Here is a 21,263-nt window from a genome sequence, read left to right on the forward strand (position 1 = left end):
GAAAAACAAATTCTCAGTACACAGGATGGATGTCACTACACACTAGAGACATTTGCCAACTTTTGTCCAGCAGAAGGTTAGGTAATGGTAAAAACTAGAACAGTCATGATACATGAATAAAGGCGTTCCTATGTTCCTAGATGACCACAGGCTATTTCAGGTCTGGACCACTATTCACAAAGTGTCTCTGAGTAGAATCGATTTAGGATCGGTTTTGCCATTTAAATCATGATGAATAAGAGGGAGGACCTGATCTTACAATCAGCATTCCTACTCTGAGACGCTTTGTGAATCATGCCCTGGCATGCAACTTATGACAATGGAGGCCATACTCTCTCAGTGAAGTTGTCCAGTTTGTAGTCCAGGTGGGGGGTGAAACAGTAGTCTGATGTCACTAAGGAGATGGTGGCGCTCCTTTCCTCACCAGCTGCCCACAGAATGTCAGTCAGAGCGACGACTAGAGCCCTCTCCTGCTCCTTTTCGCCCACCTCACTCAGACTGGGCAGGAGCAGAGACGGCGGGAGAGAGCACAGTCAATGCCATGTCTCTCCACTTTTTCCCCCTTTGTCCTAATAATCTGTACTTTCTCCCCAAGTGTGTACTCGTTCACTCCTCCTCACACATTTACAGTTGAAGTCGGAACATACACGGTTGGAGGTTTACATACACTTAGGTTGGAGTCATTAAAACTAGTTTTTCAACCACTCCACAAATTTCTTGTTAACAAACTATAGTTTTGGAAAGTCGGTTAGGACATCTACCTAAGTGCATGACACAAGTAATTTTTCCAACAATTGTTTACAGACAGATTATTTCACTTATTCACTGTATCACAATTCCAGTGGGTCAGAAGTTTACATACACTAAGTTGACAGTGCTTTAAACAGCTTGGAACATTCCAGAAAATTATGTCATGGCTTTAGAAGCTTCTGATGGGCTAATTGACATCATTTGAGTCAATTGGAGGTGTACCTGTGGATGTATTTCAAGGCCTACCTTCAAACCCAGTGCCTTTGCTTGATATCATGGGAAAATCTAAAGAAATCAGCCAAGACCTCAGAAAAAAATTATAGACCTCCACAAGTCTGGTTTATCCTTGGGAGCCAAATGCCTGAAGGTACCACGTTCATATGTACAAACAATAGTACGCAAGTATAAACACCAGCCATCATACCGCTCAGGAAGGAGACGCGTTCTGTCTCCTAGAGATGAGCGTACATTGCTGCGAAAAGTGCAAATCAATCCCAGAACAACAGCAAACGACCTTGTAATGATGCTGGAGGAAACAGGTACAAGATATCTATATCCACAGTAAAACGAGTCCTATACCGACATAACCTGAAAGGACACTCAGCCAGGAAGAAGCCACTGCTCCAAAACCGCCATAAAAAAGCCAGACTACGGTTTGCAACTGCGCATGGGGACAAAGATCGTACTTTTTGGAGAAATGTCCTCTGGTCTGATGAAACAAAAATAGAACTGTTTGACCATAATGACCATCTTTATGTTTGGAGGAAAAAGGGGAAGGCTTGCAAGCCGAAGAACACCATCCCAACCGTGAAGCATGGGGGTGGCAGCATCATGTTGTGAGGGTGCTTTGCTGCAGGAGGGACTGGTGCACTTCACAAAATAGATGGCATTATGTGTAAGGAAAATGATGTGGATATATTGAAGCAACATCAAGACATCAGTCAGGAAGTGACCCCAAGCATACTTCCAAAGTTGTGGCAAAATGGCTTTAGGACAACAAAGTCAAGGTATTGGAGTGGCCATCACAAAGCCCTGACCTCAATCCTATAGAACATTTGTGGGCAGAACTGAAAAAGTGTGTGAGCAAGGAGGCCTACAAACCTGACTCAGTTACACCAGCTCTGTCAGGAGGAATGGGCCAAAATTCACCCAACTTATTGTGGGAAGTTTGTGGAAGGCTACTCAAAACATTTGACCCAAGTTTAAATTGTTTAAAGCAATGCTACCAAATACTAATTGAGTGTATGTAAACTTCTGACCCACTGGGAATGTGATGAAAGAAATAAAAGCTGAAATAAATCATTCTCTCTACTATTAGTCTGGCATTTAACATTCTTAAAATAAAGTGTTGATCCTAACTGACGTAAAACAGGGAATTTGTACTTGGATTAAATTTCAGGAATTGTGAAAAACTGAGTTTAAGTGTATTTGGCCAAGGTGTATGTAAACTTCCGACGTCAACTGCAAATGCAATGTATTGGTGTAAGACAAGTTTCATCCATATTTCTTATATCAGTCCTTTCTTTTTAAGGGAAGAAGGGAAGAGAACAAGTGCACGCTACGGTAAAAATTCCTTTTGAGACGCAGGACTAAGACTATGGCCTCTGACCCATCCATGTCGAAGGAGCAGGCATAGTGTGAAAATGTATTTTACTGTTTCTAGTCGGGTGACGTTCGATTGGGTATAATTTGACTTGATTTAGTCAAATTTGAGCCATTTTCTCACCTTTGCAGTGTGCAACAGTCTGAGTTGGTCTGGCGGGTGAAGAGCAAGTATTTGATAATGTTCGCTTGGACCACCATTTGAATGGCACGGGATCCTCCCTAAAGAAACAAAATATGCTGATTCAATTAAACTACTGTTGAACGAAATGTCTTGAGTTTGGCCTTCAGGAAAAATAAATGAATCATGACTTTAGGAACTTTCCCTACAACGAGTTCCCTGTGTGAGGAAGATCCGTTACAGTATCGCTAATTGACCTTCCGAGTCATGGTTTATGTCTCGTTCCTAATCTTGTACAGGCAGCCATTTAACGTTGAGTCACCTTTAACACTAAACATTAAAATCACCTTATTATGCGAGACCAGACACCTTGACACATTCTGAGATAATGGTGACACTGATCTATAATTAAGTCTAACAACAACTAGCTAATGGTGTAACCGTGTTGATTTCACACCCAGAAAACAGCTTAGCAGTCTATCTCAGTTAATTGGTTTGGGCTAGACTCTAGTCTAGAGGGTCTCGACATCCGACTCACTGGAATTGGACAAAGAAGCTACATATCCCATTACCCAATGAGTCTGTTTAAGGTGGAACCTAATCCTACTACAGTTAAGTAAGAGATAGGGGTAGGGGTACATTTGATTAATGAAGACATGTACGTGTAGCAGTATGGGTCTTAGGACCGAGGAGTCACAAGGAGGGGGACGGCATTATTTCAGAACTACAGATAAGACCCCGGTCTCCGATTACAACGGTTATATAACGGTCTGATCCTTTAAGCTTGTAGGAATATCACCTGTCGATCCTCTATCTGAGATAACAACTGTGTCATCATCACATTTATTTGACAGGGATAACTATCTCTTAAATTAAACTCAGATTGGGGAAGATTAGAGGGCGTGCCATTGCAATTAGTTAATCACCTTAATGAGGCCCTTATGAAACCATCTACAATGCTTCCTACGGCTCTGTAATTCTTTAAATAACCGCATTTGATTCTTCTGGGTATATGTAAAAAAGGTAACATATCTACATTGTTAGATTGATAGTAAACAACATACAGTGCTGCCATTTCATTCATACATTTTCTAAGTTTGTTAGCTGGTTATTTAGCAGCCTCCAGAATCTCCTGGCTAGCATTTTTACTGGCATTAAATGTCATTATTTTCACTATGATGACTAGAAAATGATATATAATTAGTGTTTTTAAAAAACGACTTGGTTCTTCTGTAGGGGCTAGTTTTACTAGTCTATTCAACAATTATCCTTCAGTCAATTATCCTTCAATAATCAAAAGTCCACACTGCTACTCTTGACCAAAGTCTCTCCGCCCTGTTTCAAAGTTCCCCTCCTCAACACTGGTTGTAGCCCAATAAATCGGTCCTTTCTTCTGAAGTGTGCACTTGTTTGCTTCATAGTGAATGAGTGCACACTTCAGGAAGAAGGGGAGATTATTGAGACACACACACTGTTTGTTTACTCACTCTTTCTGCCTCCAGGGCATAGGACAGGTTGGAGTAGGGCTCCCTGAATTTGAAGAAGGACTTCTTCCACTCATAGTTGAAGACGTAAAAAGTATTGCCGAACAAAATCTTCCTTAGGTTCTGAAAGACATAAAAACACATATCCTCTACCAGAGCTTGACATCTATTTTATATCTGAATATTTCTAATCAAAACTCTACCTTTGTAATTCAACTCTGGGTAAATGTCTACTTATTTAGAGAGACAACAGTCAAAGGACAGTTTTGACAAATGTCAGATGGGCTGGCCCATCTTTCGCCCAGTGGGCCTGTCTCAACTGGGGTTTTTGTGCAAAGTGATCATTATTTGGCAAATAATGGGTTAGGGTCAAGGAAGAAAATAGGCCAATGTGGTGGCTTTGAGGACAACAAAAAAATGGGCCTATTAGAAATGCCAGGCCTTTTTCTGATCCCTGTCCATCCATGCAAGATTCACTTTGGTTTTGACTAGAGCTGTTATGGTGACCGTATTACCACCACACTGGCGGTCACGAGTCATGACCACAGTCAAATTCCACATGACCGTTTAGTCACGGTAACTAGGCTACTCCAAGCTCTGATGCTGCTGATGGTCATTAGTAGCCTAAAAAAACTTGATAGACACTCTGATAGAGCTCCATAGTTCCTCTGTGGAGATGGGAGAACCTTCCAGACGGTCAACCATTTCTGCAGCACTCCGCCAATCAGGCCTTTATGGTAGAGTGGCCAGACGGAAGCCACTCCTCAGTAAAATACACATGAATGCCACGCGTCTGTCCTAGAGGAAACCTGGCACCATCCCTACAGTGAAACATGGTGGTGGCAGCATCATGCTGTGGGGATGTTTTCAGCGGCAGGGACTGGGAGACTAGTCAGGATCGAGGGAAAGATGAACGGAGCAAAGTACAGAGAGATAATTGATGAAAACCTGCTACAGAGTGCTCAGGACCTTAGACTGAGGCGAAGGTTCACCATAAGCACACAGCCAAGACAACACAGGAGTGGCTTCGGGACAAGTCTCTGAATGTCCTTGAGTGGCCCAGCCGGACTTGAACCCGATCTAACGTCTCTTGAGAGACCTGAAAATAGCTGTGCAGCTACGCTCCCCATCCAACCTGACAGAGCTTGAGAGTATCTGCAGAGAAGAATGGGAGAAACTCCCCAAATGCAGGTGTGTCAAGCTTCATATCCAAGAAGGCTGTAATTGCTGCCAATAGTGCTTCAATAAAGTACTGAGTAAAGGGTCTGAATACTTTTTTTATTTTATTATACATTTGCAAAATTTTCTAAAAACCTGTTTTTGCTTTGTAATTATGGGGTATTGATGACGGGAAAAAAATGTATAATATTTTTTAATAAGGCTGTAAAGTAACAAAATGTGGAAAAAGTCAAGGGATCTGAATACTTTTTTTTTTTAATTATACATTTGCAAAATTTTCTAAAAACCTGTTTTTGCTTTGTAATTATGGGGTATTGATGACGGGAAAAAAATGTATAACATTTTTTAATAAGGCTGTAAAGTAACAAAATGTGGACAAAGTCAAGGGATCTGAATACTTTTTTCCCCTTGCCCCTGTACCGAGACTCATGCATGATAATGGTCCATTGAAAACGAATATCACACATACAGCATATTATTTAGTAGGCTATAGTCTGATCGGTGACAATATAAGCCTATCACTTGTGAATGATGTGTTATCACTTGCGTTTTATTCACAGCTTGTGCAGTAAAGCAAGAAACAGTGTATGCCTTTTGTTGCGACTTTTCCAATCATAGTCACACACCTCATGTAGCCTAGCTCATAGGCCTATATGTTTTGATAAGGTTTGTATCACAACTAATGTGGCCAAATAACAGCTTAACTGGCATACGTAGGCGGCGTGTGAGTTTCAAGTTTGGGGAAGAAAATGTTCACCATAAAAATGCACCTTTATAATAAAGCATTTGCAGTCACTTTTGAGAACACCATTTTCCCGCTAATTGATTGCATTTTGGGACGTTTACACTTATAGCCTACTGCCGTGTGTGCATTGCTGCGCTTATAATATGAAGAAATAGACTAACAGTTTATCAGCATTTTAAGCTAAACATTCTGATCTGTTGCATCAGCCTCATTGCTTTTAAACATTTTTTTGATGCGAGAAGTTGTGTTAATTTGGAATCTATCGCATCCCACAACTGTCCCAGAGTGTGTTTGGAACATTTATTTATCGCACAGAAGGACAAGTTGAGCAATAGAATAGGTCAACTTTTGTATTATAAGGTATAGTAGTCTAGTGCATTTGCTGTTTGTTAGGTCTACTCGTCTTGTTGGCTGACAAAATGTAAATGTGGACAGTGCTTCTAACATCTTCAATATGCGCCTTGGAATTCGATAAGAGGGACGCTCACAGTTGCATCATGCAGATATGAATGCATTAGAATGTATTCAAAATCAAAACATATAGCCCAACGTTTGTATCACAATTAAATAACTATAAATTAAGCATATAGGAGGACATGTTTCTTTGTTAACCGCTTAACACCGATTAGCCGCATGTGCGCACTCCCTCGGAAATCGTTTGGAGAAAATATCCTTTCTTTTTTATTCAGCTATGTTCAATTGTATTATTCATACTATAAAATAATGCTACAAAATTCTAATCAAATCTTTTTTGCTAAATTAACTAGTGTAGCTCACAGCCACATGGCATAGCCAGATCAGGCCCTAACATAAGGACAACTCCGTATGCTAATCTGTTCTTCTGAAATAGACTACATTTTCTTCATATCATAATGTTTCTTTAGCCCCTGTCTAAAATAATGGGTTTATTGTGATGGTGTAGTCTATATTACATGGATTTTTTTGACTTTTTTAAAAATGTAGATGTTTCGAAGGTCTGCATCAGTGGCTTGTAGGATATGCGTGGAAACCAGGAGATGCTAAACGCCTTTATGTTAATTAATGGTTAATTACCGTGAGACCGGAAGTTATTTGCTCGACAATTACCAGCGGACAAAATGTAATGACCTCCACAGTCCTAGTTTTGACAGATGTCAACAGAGACTGTACAGAAAACAACTACTCAAAAACAGTTTCCAGATCATTTGGCTGTAGTAAAAAAAAACTTTGTTAACTTGTTTTCAGATGACCACACTTGCTAACTCAATCCATTGCTTAAGAGGACCATGAATAAATAAGGTCTCTGTATTGCTGCTCTTTTGTCTCTGGCACACACACACACACACTCACACACAGTGAAACACACAAACACAGCAACTGGAAGCAGCAGGTGTCAAGTGACCAGCTCATGTTGCTAGTGCAGACTCACCCCAGCTAACTCGGGTGTGATAGGGAGCCCTCCTAGGCTAGGAGAGACAGTCAGGGCCAGGGGGATAGAGTAGGGCACTGTCAAGAGGTTGGCGTTTCCACGAGGCGGCTGTGCCGTGGACGGTGGCCTGCCTGTGCCATCCTCGCTTTCCTCCTCAAGCTTAGTCCTCTCCAGAGGCCTCTGCAGAGAGACGTGACAGAGACCGTCAGAAAGATCCCACCTTATCGTTCACAATGTCCCAAATATTCCAACAACACACAAATCCTCTTCTTTGAGAAAGCCCCACATTCTTTAAAAGAGGTCCAGGCTAGGTTTCAATCCGCAGCACCCTATAACAGACTTTTAAAGGTAAATAACGATTGAGTTGACACGCACAGCCTTTACCGTGACTGCGATCTCTGGGAAAATACCTTATAAAAGGTACATTATTAGCAGTCTAGTTTGCTGCTCTATAACACTTGTTGAATTGAGTCGTGACATTCATCCAATCAACAAGAACCTGCAATATGATAAGGTTACATGGATGAGATGATGGTAAACAAATGGTTGAACTCTCTGCCGCTATGTGTCTCTGTCTCCATCTCTCAGCCCTCGTGGCTGTTTTGTTTTCCATTCAGTTTGGACACGGTGGCACATATACAGTGCCTTCAGAAAGTATTCAAAACCCTTTACTTTTTCCACACTAAATTTAAAAGAGATGAAATTTAGATTTTTTTCACTGGCCTACATACAAAACCCAAAATGTGAAAGTGGAATTATGTTTTTTGAAATGTTTACAAAAAAAAAAAAAATGAAAAGCTGAAGTGCCTTTAGTCAATAGGTATTCAACACCGTTGTTATGGCAAGCCTAAATAAATTGAAGAATAAAAAAAGTGCTTAACAAGTCACATAATACGTTGCATGGACTCATTCTGTGTGCAAAAATTGTGTTTAACATGATTTTTGAATGACTACCTGTAACGGTCCTGACCTGTTTTATGTTGGTTTTTATGTGTTTATGGTCAGGGCATGTGTTTTGGGTGGGCAGTCTATGTTATCTGTTTCTATGTTGGTTTTGGGTTGCCTGGTATGGCTCTTAATTAGAGGCAGGTGGTTTGCGTTTTCCTCTAATTAAGAGTCATATTTAGGTAGGGCGTTCTCACTGTTTGTTTGTGGGTGATTGTCTCCTGTGTCGTGTAATGTATGTACCATACGGGACTGTTTGGCTGTTCGTTTTCGTTTCGATGTCGTCTGTTTCCTGTCCGTGAGTTTACGTGTAGTTATGTAAGTTTATGTTCAGGTTTCGTTGACGTCGTTTTCTTGTTTTGTAAAGTTTGTTAAAGTGTTTGTTTTCGTGTGCCGTAACAGAATCACCCACCACGCTAAGACCAAGCGGCAAGGGAATGCTCTACGGAGCAACAAGGACTCCTGGACTTGGGAGGAGATCCTGGATGGTAGAGGACCTTGGGCTCAGCCAGGGGAATATCGCCGTCCAAAGGAGGAGTTGGAAGCAGCGAAGGCTGAGAGGCGCTGGTATGAGGAGGCAGCGCGACGACGCGGTTGGGAGCCCGTGAGTCAGGCCAAAAAAATTCTTGGGGGGGGGGCACACGAGGAGTGTGGCAAAGCCGGGTAGGATACCCGAGCCAACTCCCCGTGCTTACCGTGGAGGTAGAAGGCGTCGTACTGGTAAGACACCGTGTTATGCGGTAAAGCGCACGGTGTCCCCAGTACAGTGCGGGCTATTCCACCTTGCCGCACTGGGAGGGCTAGGTTGGGCATCGAGCCGGATGTCATGAAGCCGGCCCAACGTATCTGGCCTCCAGTACGTCTCCTCGGGCCGGCGTACATGGCACCAGCCTTACAGGTGGTGTCCCCGGTTCGCCTGCATAGCCCAGTGCGGGCTATTCCACCTCGCCGCACTGGCAGGGCTACGGGGACCATTCAACCTGGTAGGGTTGGGGAGGCTCGGTGCTCAAGAGCACGTGTCCTCCTTCACGGTCCGGTAGACCCGGTGCCACCTCCATGTACCAGTCCTCCGGTGGCAGCCCCCCGTACCAGGCTGTCTCTCCGGGTTCTCTCTCCAGCTGTTTCCTCCTCTCCAGCGCAGCCAGTGCCTAGACCACGCACCAGGCTGTCTCTCCTTCTCCTCCCTACAGAGCCGTCCTGCCATGACCAGCCAGAGCCGTCCTGCCATGACCAGCCAGAGCCGTCCTGCCATGACCAGCCAGAGCCGTCCTGCCATGACCAGCCAGAGCCGTCCTGCCATGACCAGCCAGAGCCGTCCTGCCATGACCAGCCAGAGCCGTCCTGCCATGACCAGCCAGAGCCGTCCTGCCATGACCAGCCAGAGCCGTCCTGCTATGACCTGCCAGAGCCGTCCTGCTATGACCTGCCAGAGCCGTCCTGCTATGACCTGCCAGAGCCGTCCAGCCGGGACCTGCCAGAGCCGTCCAGCCGGGGCCTGCCGGAGCCGTCCAGCCGGGACCTGCCAGAGCCGTCCAGCCGGGACCTGCCAGAGCCGTCCAGCCGGGACCTGCCAGAGCCGTCCAGCCGGGACCTGCCAGAGCCGTCCAGCCGGGACCTGCCAGAGCCGTCCAGCCGGGACCTGCCAGAGCCGTCCAGCCGGGACCTGCCAGAGCCGTCCAGCCGGGACCTGCCAGAGTCCCTCAGCCGGGACCTGCCAGAGTCCCTCAGCCGGGACCTGCCAGAGTCCCTCAGCCGGGACCTGCCAGAGTATAGCAGCCGGGACCTGCCAGAGTATAGCAGCCGGGACCTGCCCCTTGTCCCGGTGCTGCCCCTTGTCCCGGTGCTGCCCCTTGTCCCGGTGCTGCCCCTTGTCCCGGTGCTGCCCCTTGTCCCGGTGCTGCCCCTTGTCCCGGTGCTGCCCCTTGTCCCGGTGCTGCCCCTTGTCCCGGTGCTGGCCGTTTATTTAGGGGATGTTAGTTTTAGGGTGGTCATTGGGAGGGGAAGACAGAAGCGGGGAGTGACTATGGTGGTGTGGGGACAGCGTCCAGAGCCGGAGCCACCACCGTGGTCAACTGCCCACCCAGACCCTCCCCTGGACTTTGTGCTGGTGCGCCCGGCGTTCGCACCTTGAGGGGGGGGGGGTTCTGTAACGGTCCTGACCTGTTTTATGTTGTTTTTTATGTGTTTATGGTCAGGGCATGTGTTTAGGGTGGGCAGTCTATGTTATCTGTTTCTATGTTGGTTTTGGGTTGCCTGGTATGGCTCTTGATTAGAGGCAGGTGGTTTGCGTTTTCCTCTAATTAAGAGTCATATTTAGGTAGGGCGTTCTCACTGTTTGTTGGTGGGTGATTGTCTCCTGTGTCGTGTAATGTATGTACCATACGGGACTGTTTGGCTGTTCGTTTTCGTTTCGATGTCGTCTGTTTCCTGTCCATGAGTTTACGTGTAGTTATGTAAGTTTATGTTCAGGTTTCGTTGACGTCGTTTTCTTGTTTTGTAAAGTTGAAAGTGTTTTGTTTTTCGTGTTGCCATCATCATCGTGTTAAATAAAAAGATGGCTTATTTCCCTGAAGCTGCATTTTGGTCTGATGATCCTTCTCTCCTCTCCTCGTCTGAGGATGAGGAGAGCGACAGTCGTTACACTACCTCATCTCTGTACCCCACACATACAACTATCTGTAAGGTTCCTCAGTCAAGCAGTGAATTTCAAACACAGATTCAACCACAAAGACCAGAGAGGTTTTCCAATGCCTCGCAATGAAGGGCATCTATTGTAGATGGGTAAAATAAAAATAAAACAGACATTGAATATCCCTTTGAACATGGTGAAGTTATGAATTATATTTTGGATGGTGTATCAATACACCCAGTCACTACAAAGATACAGGCGTCTTTCCTACTTTAGTTGCCAGAGAGGAAGGAAACCGCTCAGGGATTTCACAATGAAGCCAAAGGTGTCTTTAAAACAGTTAGAGTTTAATGACTGTGATGGAAAAGGCTGGAGGCTCTGAGGCTGGATCAACAACATTGTAGTTTTACTCCACAACACAAACCTAATTGACAGAGTGAATAGAAGGAAGCCTGTACAGCATTCCAAAACATGCATTATTTTTGCTTTAAGGCACTAAAGCAATACTGCAAAAAATGTGGCATGGCAATCAACTTTTCATCCTGAATAGAATGTGTTATATTTGGGGCAAATGCAATACAAACCATTACTGAGTACCACTCTCCATCTCCATATGTTATGGGTATGCTTGTAATCGTTAAGGACTGCGTAGTTTTTCAGGATAAAAAAGAAACGGAATGGAACTCCGCACAGGCAAAATCCTAGAAGAAAACCTGGCTCAGTCTGCTTTCCACCAGACACTGGAAGATGAATTCACCTTTCAGCAGGACAATAACCTAAAACACAAGGCCAAATCTACACTGGAGTTGCTTATGTAACCGATGTGAAATGGCTAGCTAGTTAGCGGTGGTGCGTGCTAATAGCGTTTCAATCGGTGACGTCACTCGCTTTGAGACCTTGAAGTAGCGGTTCCCCTTGCTCTGCAAGGGCTGCGGCTTTTGTGGAGCGATGGATAACGATGCTTCGTGGGTGACTGTTGTTGATGTGTGCAGAGGGTCCCTGGTTTGCGCCCGGGTTGGGGCGAGGGGACGGACTAAAGTTATACTGTTACATTGATGCTGTTGACCCGGATCACTGGTTGCTGCGGAAAAGGAGGAGGTCGAAAGGGGGGTGAGTGTAACCGATGTGAAAGGGCTAGCTAGTTAGCAGTGGTGCGCGCTAATAGCGTTTCAATCGGTGACGTCACTCGCTTTGAGACCTTGAAGTAGTGGTTCCCCTTGCTCTGCAAGGGCCGCGGCTTTTGTGGAGCGATGGGTAACGATGCTTCGTGGGTGACTGTTGTTGATGTGTGCAGAGGGTCCCTGGTTCGCGCCCGGGTCGGGGCGAGGGGACGGACTAAAGTTATACTGTTACATTGATGCTGTTGACCCGGATCACTGGTTGCTGCGGAAAAGGAGGAGGTCGAAAGGGGGGTGAGTGTAACCGATGTGAAATGGCTAGCTAGTTAGCAGTGGTGCGCACTAATAGCGTTTCAATCGGTGACGTCACTCGCTTTGAGACCTTGAAGTAGTGGTTCCCCTTGCTCTGCAAGGGCCGCGGCTTTTGTGGAGCGATGGGTAACGATGCTTCGTGGGTGACTGTTGTTGATGTGTGCAGAGGATCCCTGGTTCGCGCCCGGGTCGGGGCGAGGGGACGGACTAAAGTTATACTGTTACACTTACCAAGAAGACAGTGAATGTTCCTGAGTGTCCGAGTTACAGTTTTGACGTAAATCTACTTGAAAATCTATGGCAAAAACTGTAAATGGTTGTCTAGCAATGAACAACAACCAATTTGACAGAGCTAGTGTCTCGTATACTCCCCCTCCAGCCTCTAGGTCATCAGGCTGCTGATTATCCCGCACACCTGTCACCATCGTCTCGCGCACCTGCGCCTCATGACACTCACCTGGACTCCATCACCTCCTTGATTATCTTCCTTATATCTGTCACTCCCCTTGGTTCTTTCCTCAGGTGTTATTGACTGTTTATGTTGGTTCGTTGTTCGTGTTACTTGTTTATTGTTTCATTTATTTATTGAAACACTCACTCTCTGAACTTGCATCCTGTCTCTCGGTGCACTCATGACAGAATAACACCTCACCTAAGGGAAGCATCAGGGAGTGTTTTTTGATTTTATTTTTGTGTCAGAGTAATGACGTTGAGTCCGGGAACTGCTACAGGCTCTCATGCCTCAACCAGATCGCCAGGCTCCCCTGCCTCAGCCGGCTCGTCGGGCTTTCATGCCTCAGCCGGATCGCCAGGCTCCCCTGCCTCAACCGATCTGTCAGGTTCCCGCGCCCCAGCTGACTCGACAGGTTCCCGTGCCTCAGCTGGCGCGACAGGTTCTCGCGCATCAGCTGGCGTGACCGGTCTGCTCCTGGTCCCCGGGTTCGTCCCCTTTGACGGCGTCCTGCGGCTGGAGCCGCGTGTCAAGAGGGGGTACTGTCAAGTATACTCCCCCACTAGCCTCTAGGTCATCAGGCTGCTGATTATCCCGCACACCTGTCACCATCGTCTCGTGTACCTGCGCCTCATGACACTCACCTGGACTCCATCACCTCCTTGATTATCTTCCCTATATCTGTCACTCCCCTTGGTTCTTTCCTCAGGTGTCATTGACTCTGTTTTCATGTCGTTGCATTGTTTGTGTTACTTGTTTATTGTTTCATTTATTGAAACACTCCCTGAACTTGCTTCCTGACTCCCAGCACACTCGTTACACCTAGAATAACTTTGAAAATAATAACTGGCAAAGCTTTTAGACTTACCATGAAACACTCACAGCTGTAATTGCTGCCAAAGGTGCTTCTACAAAGTATTGACTCAGGGGTGTGAATACCTATGTAAATTAGATTTTTCTGTATTTCTTTTTCAGTTAATTTACACAAATGTCTAAACATGTTTTCACTTTGTCGTTATGGGTTATTGTGTGTAGATGGGTGAGATTAAAAAAAATAATAATAATTGAATTCAGGCTGTAACACAAAAAAATATGGAATAAGTTAAGGGGTGGGAATACTTTCTGAAGGCACTGAACGACCCAGTCCTATAGCCTATCGTTGTTTTGCCATGTGACTGGATGGGGCCATACACATACTCTCTAGGAGTCTATACACGCTCTCTACATGTAGTCGCCAAAAGGTATGCTGAGAGAGGAATGGAAGCAGAGAAGGACAGACAGAGACAAATATGTTGTGGAAAAGTTATGCTGGCTCCGGAGGGGACCAGCGCAGCGATAGCGGAGGTCAGGGTTGGGGTCAATTTAATTTAAATTCCATCAATTCACATCCTGAATTGACTTTATTGCCAATTTGCGTTCTGAACTGAAACTAATTGGCCCCAACACTGCCGGAGGTATCTGTCATCACTCACATCCTGGTTCCTCTTTACCTCCTCTTGAAGGATCTCGATGTAGCCAAGTCTGGAGGGCTGCAGATCCCGGATGGTCTGTAGGAGCTCCTGGTAGTCTGTCATCACGCCACGGGGCCTCGACACCCTTAACCCTAACTACAGCACGACGATACCTATACTATACACACTCTCCACATGAAGTCGCCAAGAGGTGTGTTAGACAGGGAGATATATAGGGAATATTCAAAGAGGGAAAGAGAGAGGCAGAGAGCGAAGGATACAGAGAGAGATAGACGACAGAGGGAGAGATAGAGTAAGCCTTGCTGGGTGAGCAGTAAACGTATATGCCCCACCCAGTTCTCTCTCTTTTTCTTCTCTCCTCTCTCCGCCCCTGGTCTTTCCGAGGCAGATCAGGTTCAGTGACGAAAAGCCCTCCACACACACTGCACCACGTTGTCTGATTGGATAGGAGGGACATGTGGTTATCTGAGAAGAGCATCTGCATAGGATCAGCTATCACACTGAAAATGTAAGCTTTAAGCTAACTGACTTATGCAAGAAGTGCAGGTGAGATGGGAGATGCAGGTGTGCAAGTGCTTATGGTCACAATACGTGGTTATGGATTCACGAAGAGAATGTCATAAAACTAAGAACCTCTTTTAAATTGATTTATATTTATAAGTAGGCCACTGAGTGTACAAAACATTAAGAACACCTTCCTACTATTGAGTTGCACCCCCCCCCCCCCCCCTTCCTTGCCCTCTGATCAGCCTCAAATCGTTGGGTCATGAACTCTACAAGGTGTCGCAAAGCACTCCGCAGGGATGCTTGCCAACGTTGATATCCAGTGCTTCCCACAGTTGTGTCAAGTTGGCTGTATGTCCTTTGGGTGGTGGACCACTCTTGATGCACACGAGAAACTGCCTTGAGCGTGAAAAACACAGCAGTGTTAAAGTTCTTGACGCAAACCAATGCGCCTGGCACCGACTACCATACCCTGTTCAAAGGCACTTAAATCTTTTGTCTTGCCCATACAATCTCTGAACGGCATACATACACAATCCATGTCTCAACTGTCTCAAGGCTTAAAAATCCCTATTTAACCTGCTCTTCCCCTTCATCTACACTGACATCAATAACGGGTCATAGCTTTCACCTGTACTCACCTGGTCAGTCTGTCATGGAAAAAGCAGGTGTTCTTAATGTTATGTACACTCAGTGTATATCTAAAACATTTTTTTCAATGTTTATGTATTTCAATGTATTCAACAAAATCACATTTCTATTCATTGCATTGGTGAGCAACGAATCCACGCAGAGGCCTTTTATGGGAATGAAATCCAGATTCAAGAAAGTTTACTTGGGTATTTTCAAGTTATTTAATGTAAAAGAAAACATACAACTTACTTTAATGATACAATCTTGTAATTCCAACCTGTAAATAAATATGATCTGATAAGTTTAAAGTAATGTGCATGAGCTTGCTTGAATATATCTTTATGCACTACATGTGTTAAGGCTATAAAACAGCATAGACTTCTCATAATTACTGCACAGGCCTATGGAATGACCCAAATTGACTTCTCCAACTTACCCACGGGAGTTGAAGATGTTTCTCCATTTGTCCAGCTCTGATATTTGTCTGAGGATGTCATCCAGCTCGGTGTTGCGGTTCACAATGTCGGGATCCTCTTCCATCTGCAGCGAGGGACATAATAAAGCAACCAGTTGTGAACCCTGACGACTAGAACTACTGCCCTTGACATCTGGCTCCATGATGTGTTGGAGGGAAATATTTAGGAGAATGCTGGCTCTGTTCCAGGGCATTAGTGTGCGTTCCTCTATACTGACGGGACCAGAATGCCAGCAGCGAGAAAGGTGTGCAAAGGCCAATTGACCGTGCTCCATCTTGACCCCCCCATGGCTTCTGTTATCCTGTCAGTAGCAGTGACGTCATTAGTCCTGGGCTTCTAGGACTTCAGCCTTTGTTCGTACCCCGCAAAATTATGATTTCTATTTCCGTCTGATGAGTTCCATCACTGCGCTATGCAGTATTACACAATAATGACAAAAATAAATAATACAACATACTGCGCTAGGCAGTAGCAGACACTGCAAGAAGCCCCTGGAGTGACGTGGTGCCTGCTGTGATTGGTCGAGCATATAGCACAGAGCAAATATGGATATTCGGGAACATCTTCCGAAAGCAGTGGCAAAAAAAGCGAGCAGGTTGAGCAAGTTGAGGCAGCTGTGACTGAGGTGGAGAGGGCATAACAGCCAGAAAGTCAAAGTGCAGCAGAAGCAGCAGAGTTAGCCACAGGCTTGTGCAGGGTTGGTGGTCGCTAACTAGTTAGTCTACCTCAACATAAAGGTTGGCTAATGCTAATAAGCTAGCATTAGCGCTCAGCATCCTTAAGCTTTTGAGTGTCACTCAGTTATTTAACAGTATATTCAGTGAATGGGCAAGCTAAGGATGTTGATATAAGTCATGATATTAGGAAAGTGTTTATTTCCAGCGAGTGTATTTGATTGGTTTCATTTCTGTAGCTAGCTTGACTGGCTAGCCACATCGGTAGCTACTGGCTGGCTAGCTAGCTGAGACCGAAGAGATGATATAACTTTTTTCTGGCTGAAGGGCATATCTTCTGACAGTGACACAGAGGCCCCCTGTTGACTGAAGCTGAACTACAACATAATATTTAATGGGTAGGTAGCATAAACGTAACCACATGTAACATATGGATTTGCATTAGTATACGCTTCAAAAGTCCCAATGCAAAGTTACACCTCACTTTTCAATTTTTTTTAGTTATTACATCAAACCGATTAGAATTCTAAAGAATGCCGAAGTCACGTCGGAAAATGTTTTTCCGGGGTGTGATGTAAAATGGTGGACCCTGCAATCCAGTTTATTGCCTATAACATAACCTCCAACACAAATAACTTAAAATGTAACATTTCAAATTAAAACAAATAATTTGCACTCAGGACAACTGGTTTCAATTACATTTTCAGCAAATTTACAAGCAAATACTTTATGAATTTGTTACAAATCAACTTGCAAGGTTACTAGCCTACTAACGTTAGCCTTACCAGCCTGCCAACATTACATTAACACTGAATAAGTCATCCAGTTGCTATCAACACATACAGTTGAAGTCGGAAGTTTACATACACCTTAGCCAAATACATTTAAATTCAGTTTTTCACATTCCTGACATTTAATCCCAGTACAAATGTGAAATGTCAGAATAATAGTAGAGAGAATGATTTATTACAGCTTTTATTTCATTCATCACATTCCCAGTGGGTCAGAAGTTTACATACACTCAATTAGTATTTGGTAGCATTGCCTTTAAATTGTGTAACTTCGATCAAACGTTTCGGGAAGCCTTCCACAAGCTTCCCACAATGAATTGGGTGAATTTTGGCCCATTCCTCCTGACAGCGCTGGTGTAACTGAGTCAGGTTTGTAGGCCTCCTTCCTCGCACAAGCTTTTTCAGTTCTGCCCACAAATGTTCTATAGGATTGAGGTCAGGGCTTTGTGATGGCCACTCCAATACATTGACTTTGTTGTCCTTAAGCCATTTTGCCACAACTTTGGAAGTATGCTTGGTGTCATTGTCCATTTGGAAGACCCATTTGCGACCAAGCTTTAACTTCCTGACTGATGTCTTGAGATGCTGCTTCAATATATCCACATAATTGTCTACCTCATGATGCCATCTATTTTGTGAAGTGCACCAGTCCCTCCTGCAGCAAAGCACCCCCACAACATGATGCTGCCACCCCCGTGTTTCACGGTTGGGATGGTGTTCTTCGGCTTGCAAGCATCCCCCTTTTTCCTCCAAACATAATGGTGGTCATTAAGGCCAAACAGTTCTATTTTTGTTTCATCAGACCAGAGGACATTTTTCCAAAAAGTACGATCTTTGTCCCCATGTGCAGTTGCAAATCGTAGTCTGGCTTTTTTATGGCGGTTTTGGAGCAGTGGCTTCTTGTTTGCTGGGCGGCCTCTCAGGTTATGTCGATATAGGACTTTCTTTACTGTGGATATAGATATTTTTGTACCTGTTTCCTCCAGCATCTTCACCAGGTCCTTTGCTGTTGTTCTGGGATTGATTTGCACTTTTCGCACCAAAGAACGTTCATCTCCAGGAGACAGAACACGTCTCCTTCCTGAGCGGTATGACGGCTGTGTGGTCCCATGGTGTTTATACTTGCGTACTATTGTTTATACAGATGAACGTGGTACCTTCAGGCATTTGGAAATTGCTCCCAAGGATGAACCAGACTTATGAAGGTCTACAATTCTTTTGGCTGATTTCTTTTGAATTTCCCATGATGTCAAGCAAAGAGGCACTGAATTTGAAAGTAGGCCTTGAAATACATCCACAGGTACACCTCCAATTGACTGAAATTATGTCAATTAGCCGGTCAGAAGATTCTAAAGCCATGACATAATGTTATGGAATTTTCCAAGCTGTTTGAAAGCACTGTCAACTTAGTGTATGTACACTTCTGACCCACTGGAATTGTGATACAGTGAATTATAAGTGAAATAATCTGTCTGTAAACAATTGTTGGAAAAATTACTTGTGTCATCCACAAAGTAGATGTCCTAACCGACTTGCCAAAACTATAGTTTGTTAACAAGAAATTTGTGGAGTGGTTGAAAAACAAGTTTTAATGACTCCAACCTAACTGTTTGTAAACTTCAGACTTCAACTGTAGCTTACACCTACATTAAGGTAAACAACATTTTGGAAATAGATAACATAACGACTTCTAACCAAATATAAAAAATGTTAGCTATAGTGACTTCGGAAAGTGTTCATACCCCTTGACTTTTTTGGAATGAAATAAACTCCCCAAATACAGGTGTGCCAAGCTTGTAGCGTCATACCCAAGAAGACTTGAGGCTGTAATCGCTTGCAAAGGTGCTTCAACAAAGTACTGATATGAGGTATTGTGTGTAGATTGATGAGGGGAAAAAAGCAATTTTAACAATTTTAGAGGCTGTAACGTAACAAAATGTGACCCGATTCTTGAACTAGGCGTATGTCGCAAGTCACGACTTCACAGGAGAGCCATTTGAACGTACATTTTTTTAAAATCAAAATGTGTTTTTTGGCAGAAATGCCTTCTCGAACATGTGAACTTTCATGTGCCTTAATAACAAACATGCATGCCATCTGTAAATACGAATAAAATGGTAAAGTTACAAACCTTGTTGGTTAAGTAATAGAAAAAGTAGCAACCTTCCCAGTAGGCATGATTGACTGAGATAATGAGTGGGCTGGACATGCCGAGAGAGGAGTTCGGATTGGTCTGCCATATTGAAAGTTTCTGTCTATTTGAGCTGGTCAGTCTGAGTTGGTAATCCTGTTGAATGCAACTCTTTTTGAATGTATTGTGTAGTGGAGCTGCATAAGTGTTGCTCTCCATTTTCTGGAGGATCATGTTTGAAATCAGTGGAATTAGACTATGATAGCTAAAGAGATGACGAAAACACCCGTCTCTGGATTACATCTTCAAACTAAGGGCAACCGTGGTATGGCATTCCTGACAGGTTAGATGCATGATGATGCATGATGATGTATACAGGTAAGATAGTCTAGCGTCGTATAGCTACATTTTCAGATTCACATTTCAAATTTTGACCGAAAGTGGTTTAATTTCAAGCTAAAGTGTAATGTTTGCTAGCTAGCTAATGTTAGCTGGCTGGCTCCCTAGCGGACGTTATTATTTGTTTCCCCGAGCCGTTTGCTTTTCTAGTTAGAGCCTAATGTTAGCTAGCTAACATTGAACTTGGTTGGTTAGCTCCCAGCACTGTGGCATTGTTGCCACTTTGTTCATTGTTGCTTAACTAGCTAACGTTAGCTGGCTGGGTGGTTAGCTAATGTTTCGTGAGCTGTGTACAACACCCGTTGAATATGGCCAGTGTCAGTAAACGTCTGCAAAAAAGTGTACTAATTGTTGCCAGCAGAGCTGGTTAGGATGTTTTCATGTTATCCAGAGGTAATCAAATCATCGGCCAGAGCGCCAAGTGTGCGCTCCGAGAGCGAAACGAGATCGGTGGGACTAAAGCTTAAGAGGGTGTGAATTACGCTGAATGGGTGTAGACAAAGAAGAGCTCTTCACTAGATACCAAAACATTCAAAGGCGATTTACTTTCCCATTGTTCCTCAAATGCAGTGTATGATATACAATTTTGTAGCTCTGAGTCTATACTTCTTGCTACATAAGACCGAATCCAGGTGGTGAGTCACAAATGTGGAAAAAAGTCAAAGGGTCTGAATACACTGTATATGCAGTAGAGGTCTTTACGGGTCCACCCGAACCTGATTACCTGGGGCCAAACCCGGGACCCGAAATTCTGTAGTTTGGGTCGGGTCTGATTTGATTGTCACGGGTATGTGTAATAACATTATAAACCCGACTGCAGCAGGAGAGAGGGAGAGGGAGAGAGAACATTGTCTCATTTTTTTATTTAACCAGGAATTATTTAACCATGCTTTTGTCACTTCTAGATTAGCCTACTGCAATGCTCTACTTTCCAGCTACCCGGATAAAGCACTAAATACACTTCAGTTAGTGCTAAACACGGCTGCTAGAATCTTGACTAGAACCAAAACATTTGATCATATTACTGTTAAGGCTGATTTAAAGGTTGTACTGCTAACCTACAAAGCATTAAATGGGCTTGCATCTATCTATCTTTCCGATTTGGTCCTGCCGTACGTATCTACACATACGCTACGGTCACAAGACGCAGGCCTCCTTATTGTTCCTAGAATTTGTAAGTAAACAGCTGGAGGCAGGGCTTTCTCCTATAGAGCTCCATTTTTATGGAATGGTCTGCCTATCCATGTGAGAGATGCAGACTCGGTCTTGACCTTTAAGTCTTTATTGAAGACCCATCTCTTTAGTAGGTCCAATGATTGAGTGTAGTCTGGCCCAGGGGTGTGAAGATGAACGGAAAGGCACTGGAGCGACGAACCACGGCCTACAGGGAGGAGGCCTTGCTGTCTCTCCCTGGCCGGTTCAAATCAAATCAAATCAAA

At 44.3% G+C, this 21,263-nt stretch overlaps 1 protein-coding gene across 2 annotated transcripts in view; it reads right to left on the bottom strand.

The window, feature by feature from the left end:
• mindy4b (MINDY family member 4B) overlaps positions 1 to 21,263 on the bottom strand; it is a 48,769-nt gene that overhangs the window by 16,529 nt on the left and 10,977 nt on the right. Inside the window, exons 2-7 of one of the 2 annotated variants that reach the window (XM_055879365.1) lie at positions 15,790 to 15,893; positions 15,603 to 15,630; positions 7,290 to 7,469; positions 3,961 to 4,080; positions 2,477 to 2,574; positions 333 to 498 (exon numbers count right to left, since the gene is read on the bottom strand). In XM_055879365.1, the coding sequence (XP_055735340.1) occupies positions 333 to 498; positions 2,477 to 2,574; positions 3,961 to 4,080; positions 7,290 to 7,469; positions 15,603 to 15,630; positions 15,790 to 15,893 (696 nt within the window). Of the gene's footprint in view, positions 1 to 332; positions 499 to 2,476; positions 2,575 to 3,960; positions 4,081 to 7,289; positions 7,470 to 14,216; positions 14,409 to 15,602; positions 15,631 to 15,789; positions 15,894 to 21,263 lie in introns of those variants that run through there. The other variant, XM_055879366.1, reaches the window with a different exon arrangement.

This window comes from Salvelinus fontinalis, chromosome 24 (assembly GCF_029448725.1).
Source record: "Salvelinus fontinalis isolate EN_2023a chromosome 24, ASM2944872v1, whole genome shotgun sequence".
Classification (NCBI taxonomy): domain Eukaryota; kingdom Metazoa; phylum Chordata; class Actinopteri; order Salmoniformes; family Salmonidae; genus Salvelinus; species Salvelinus fontinalis.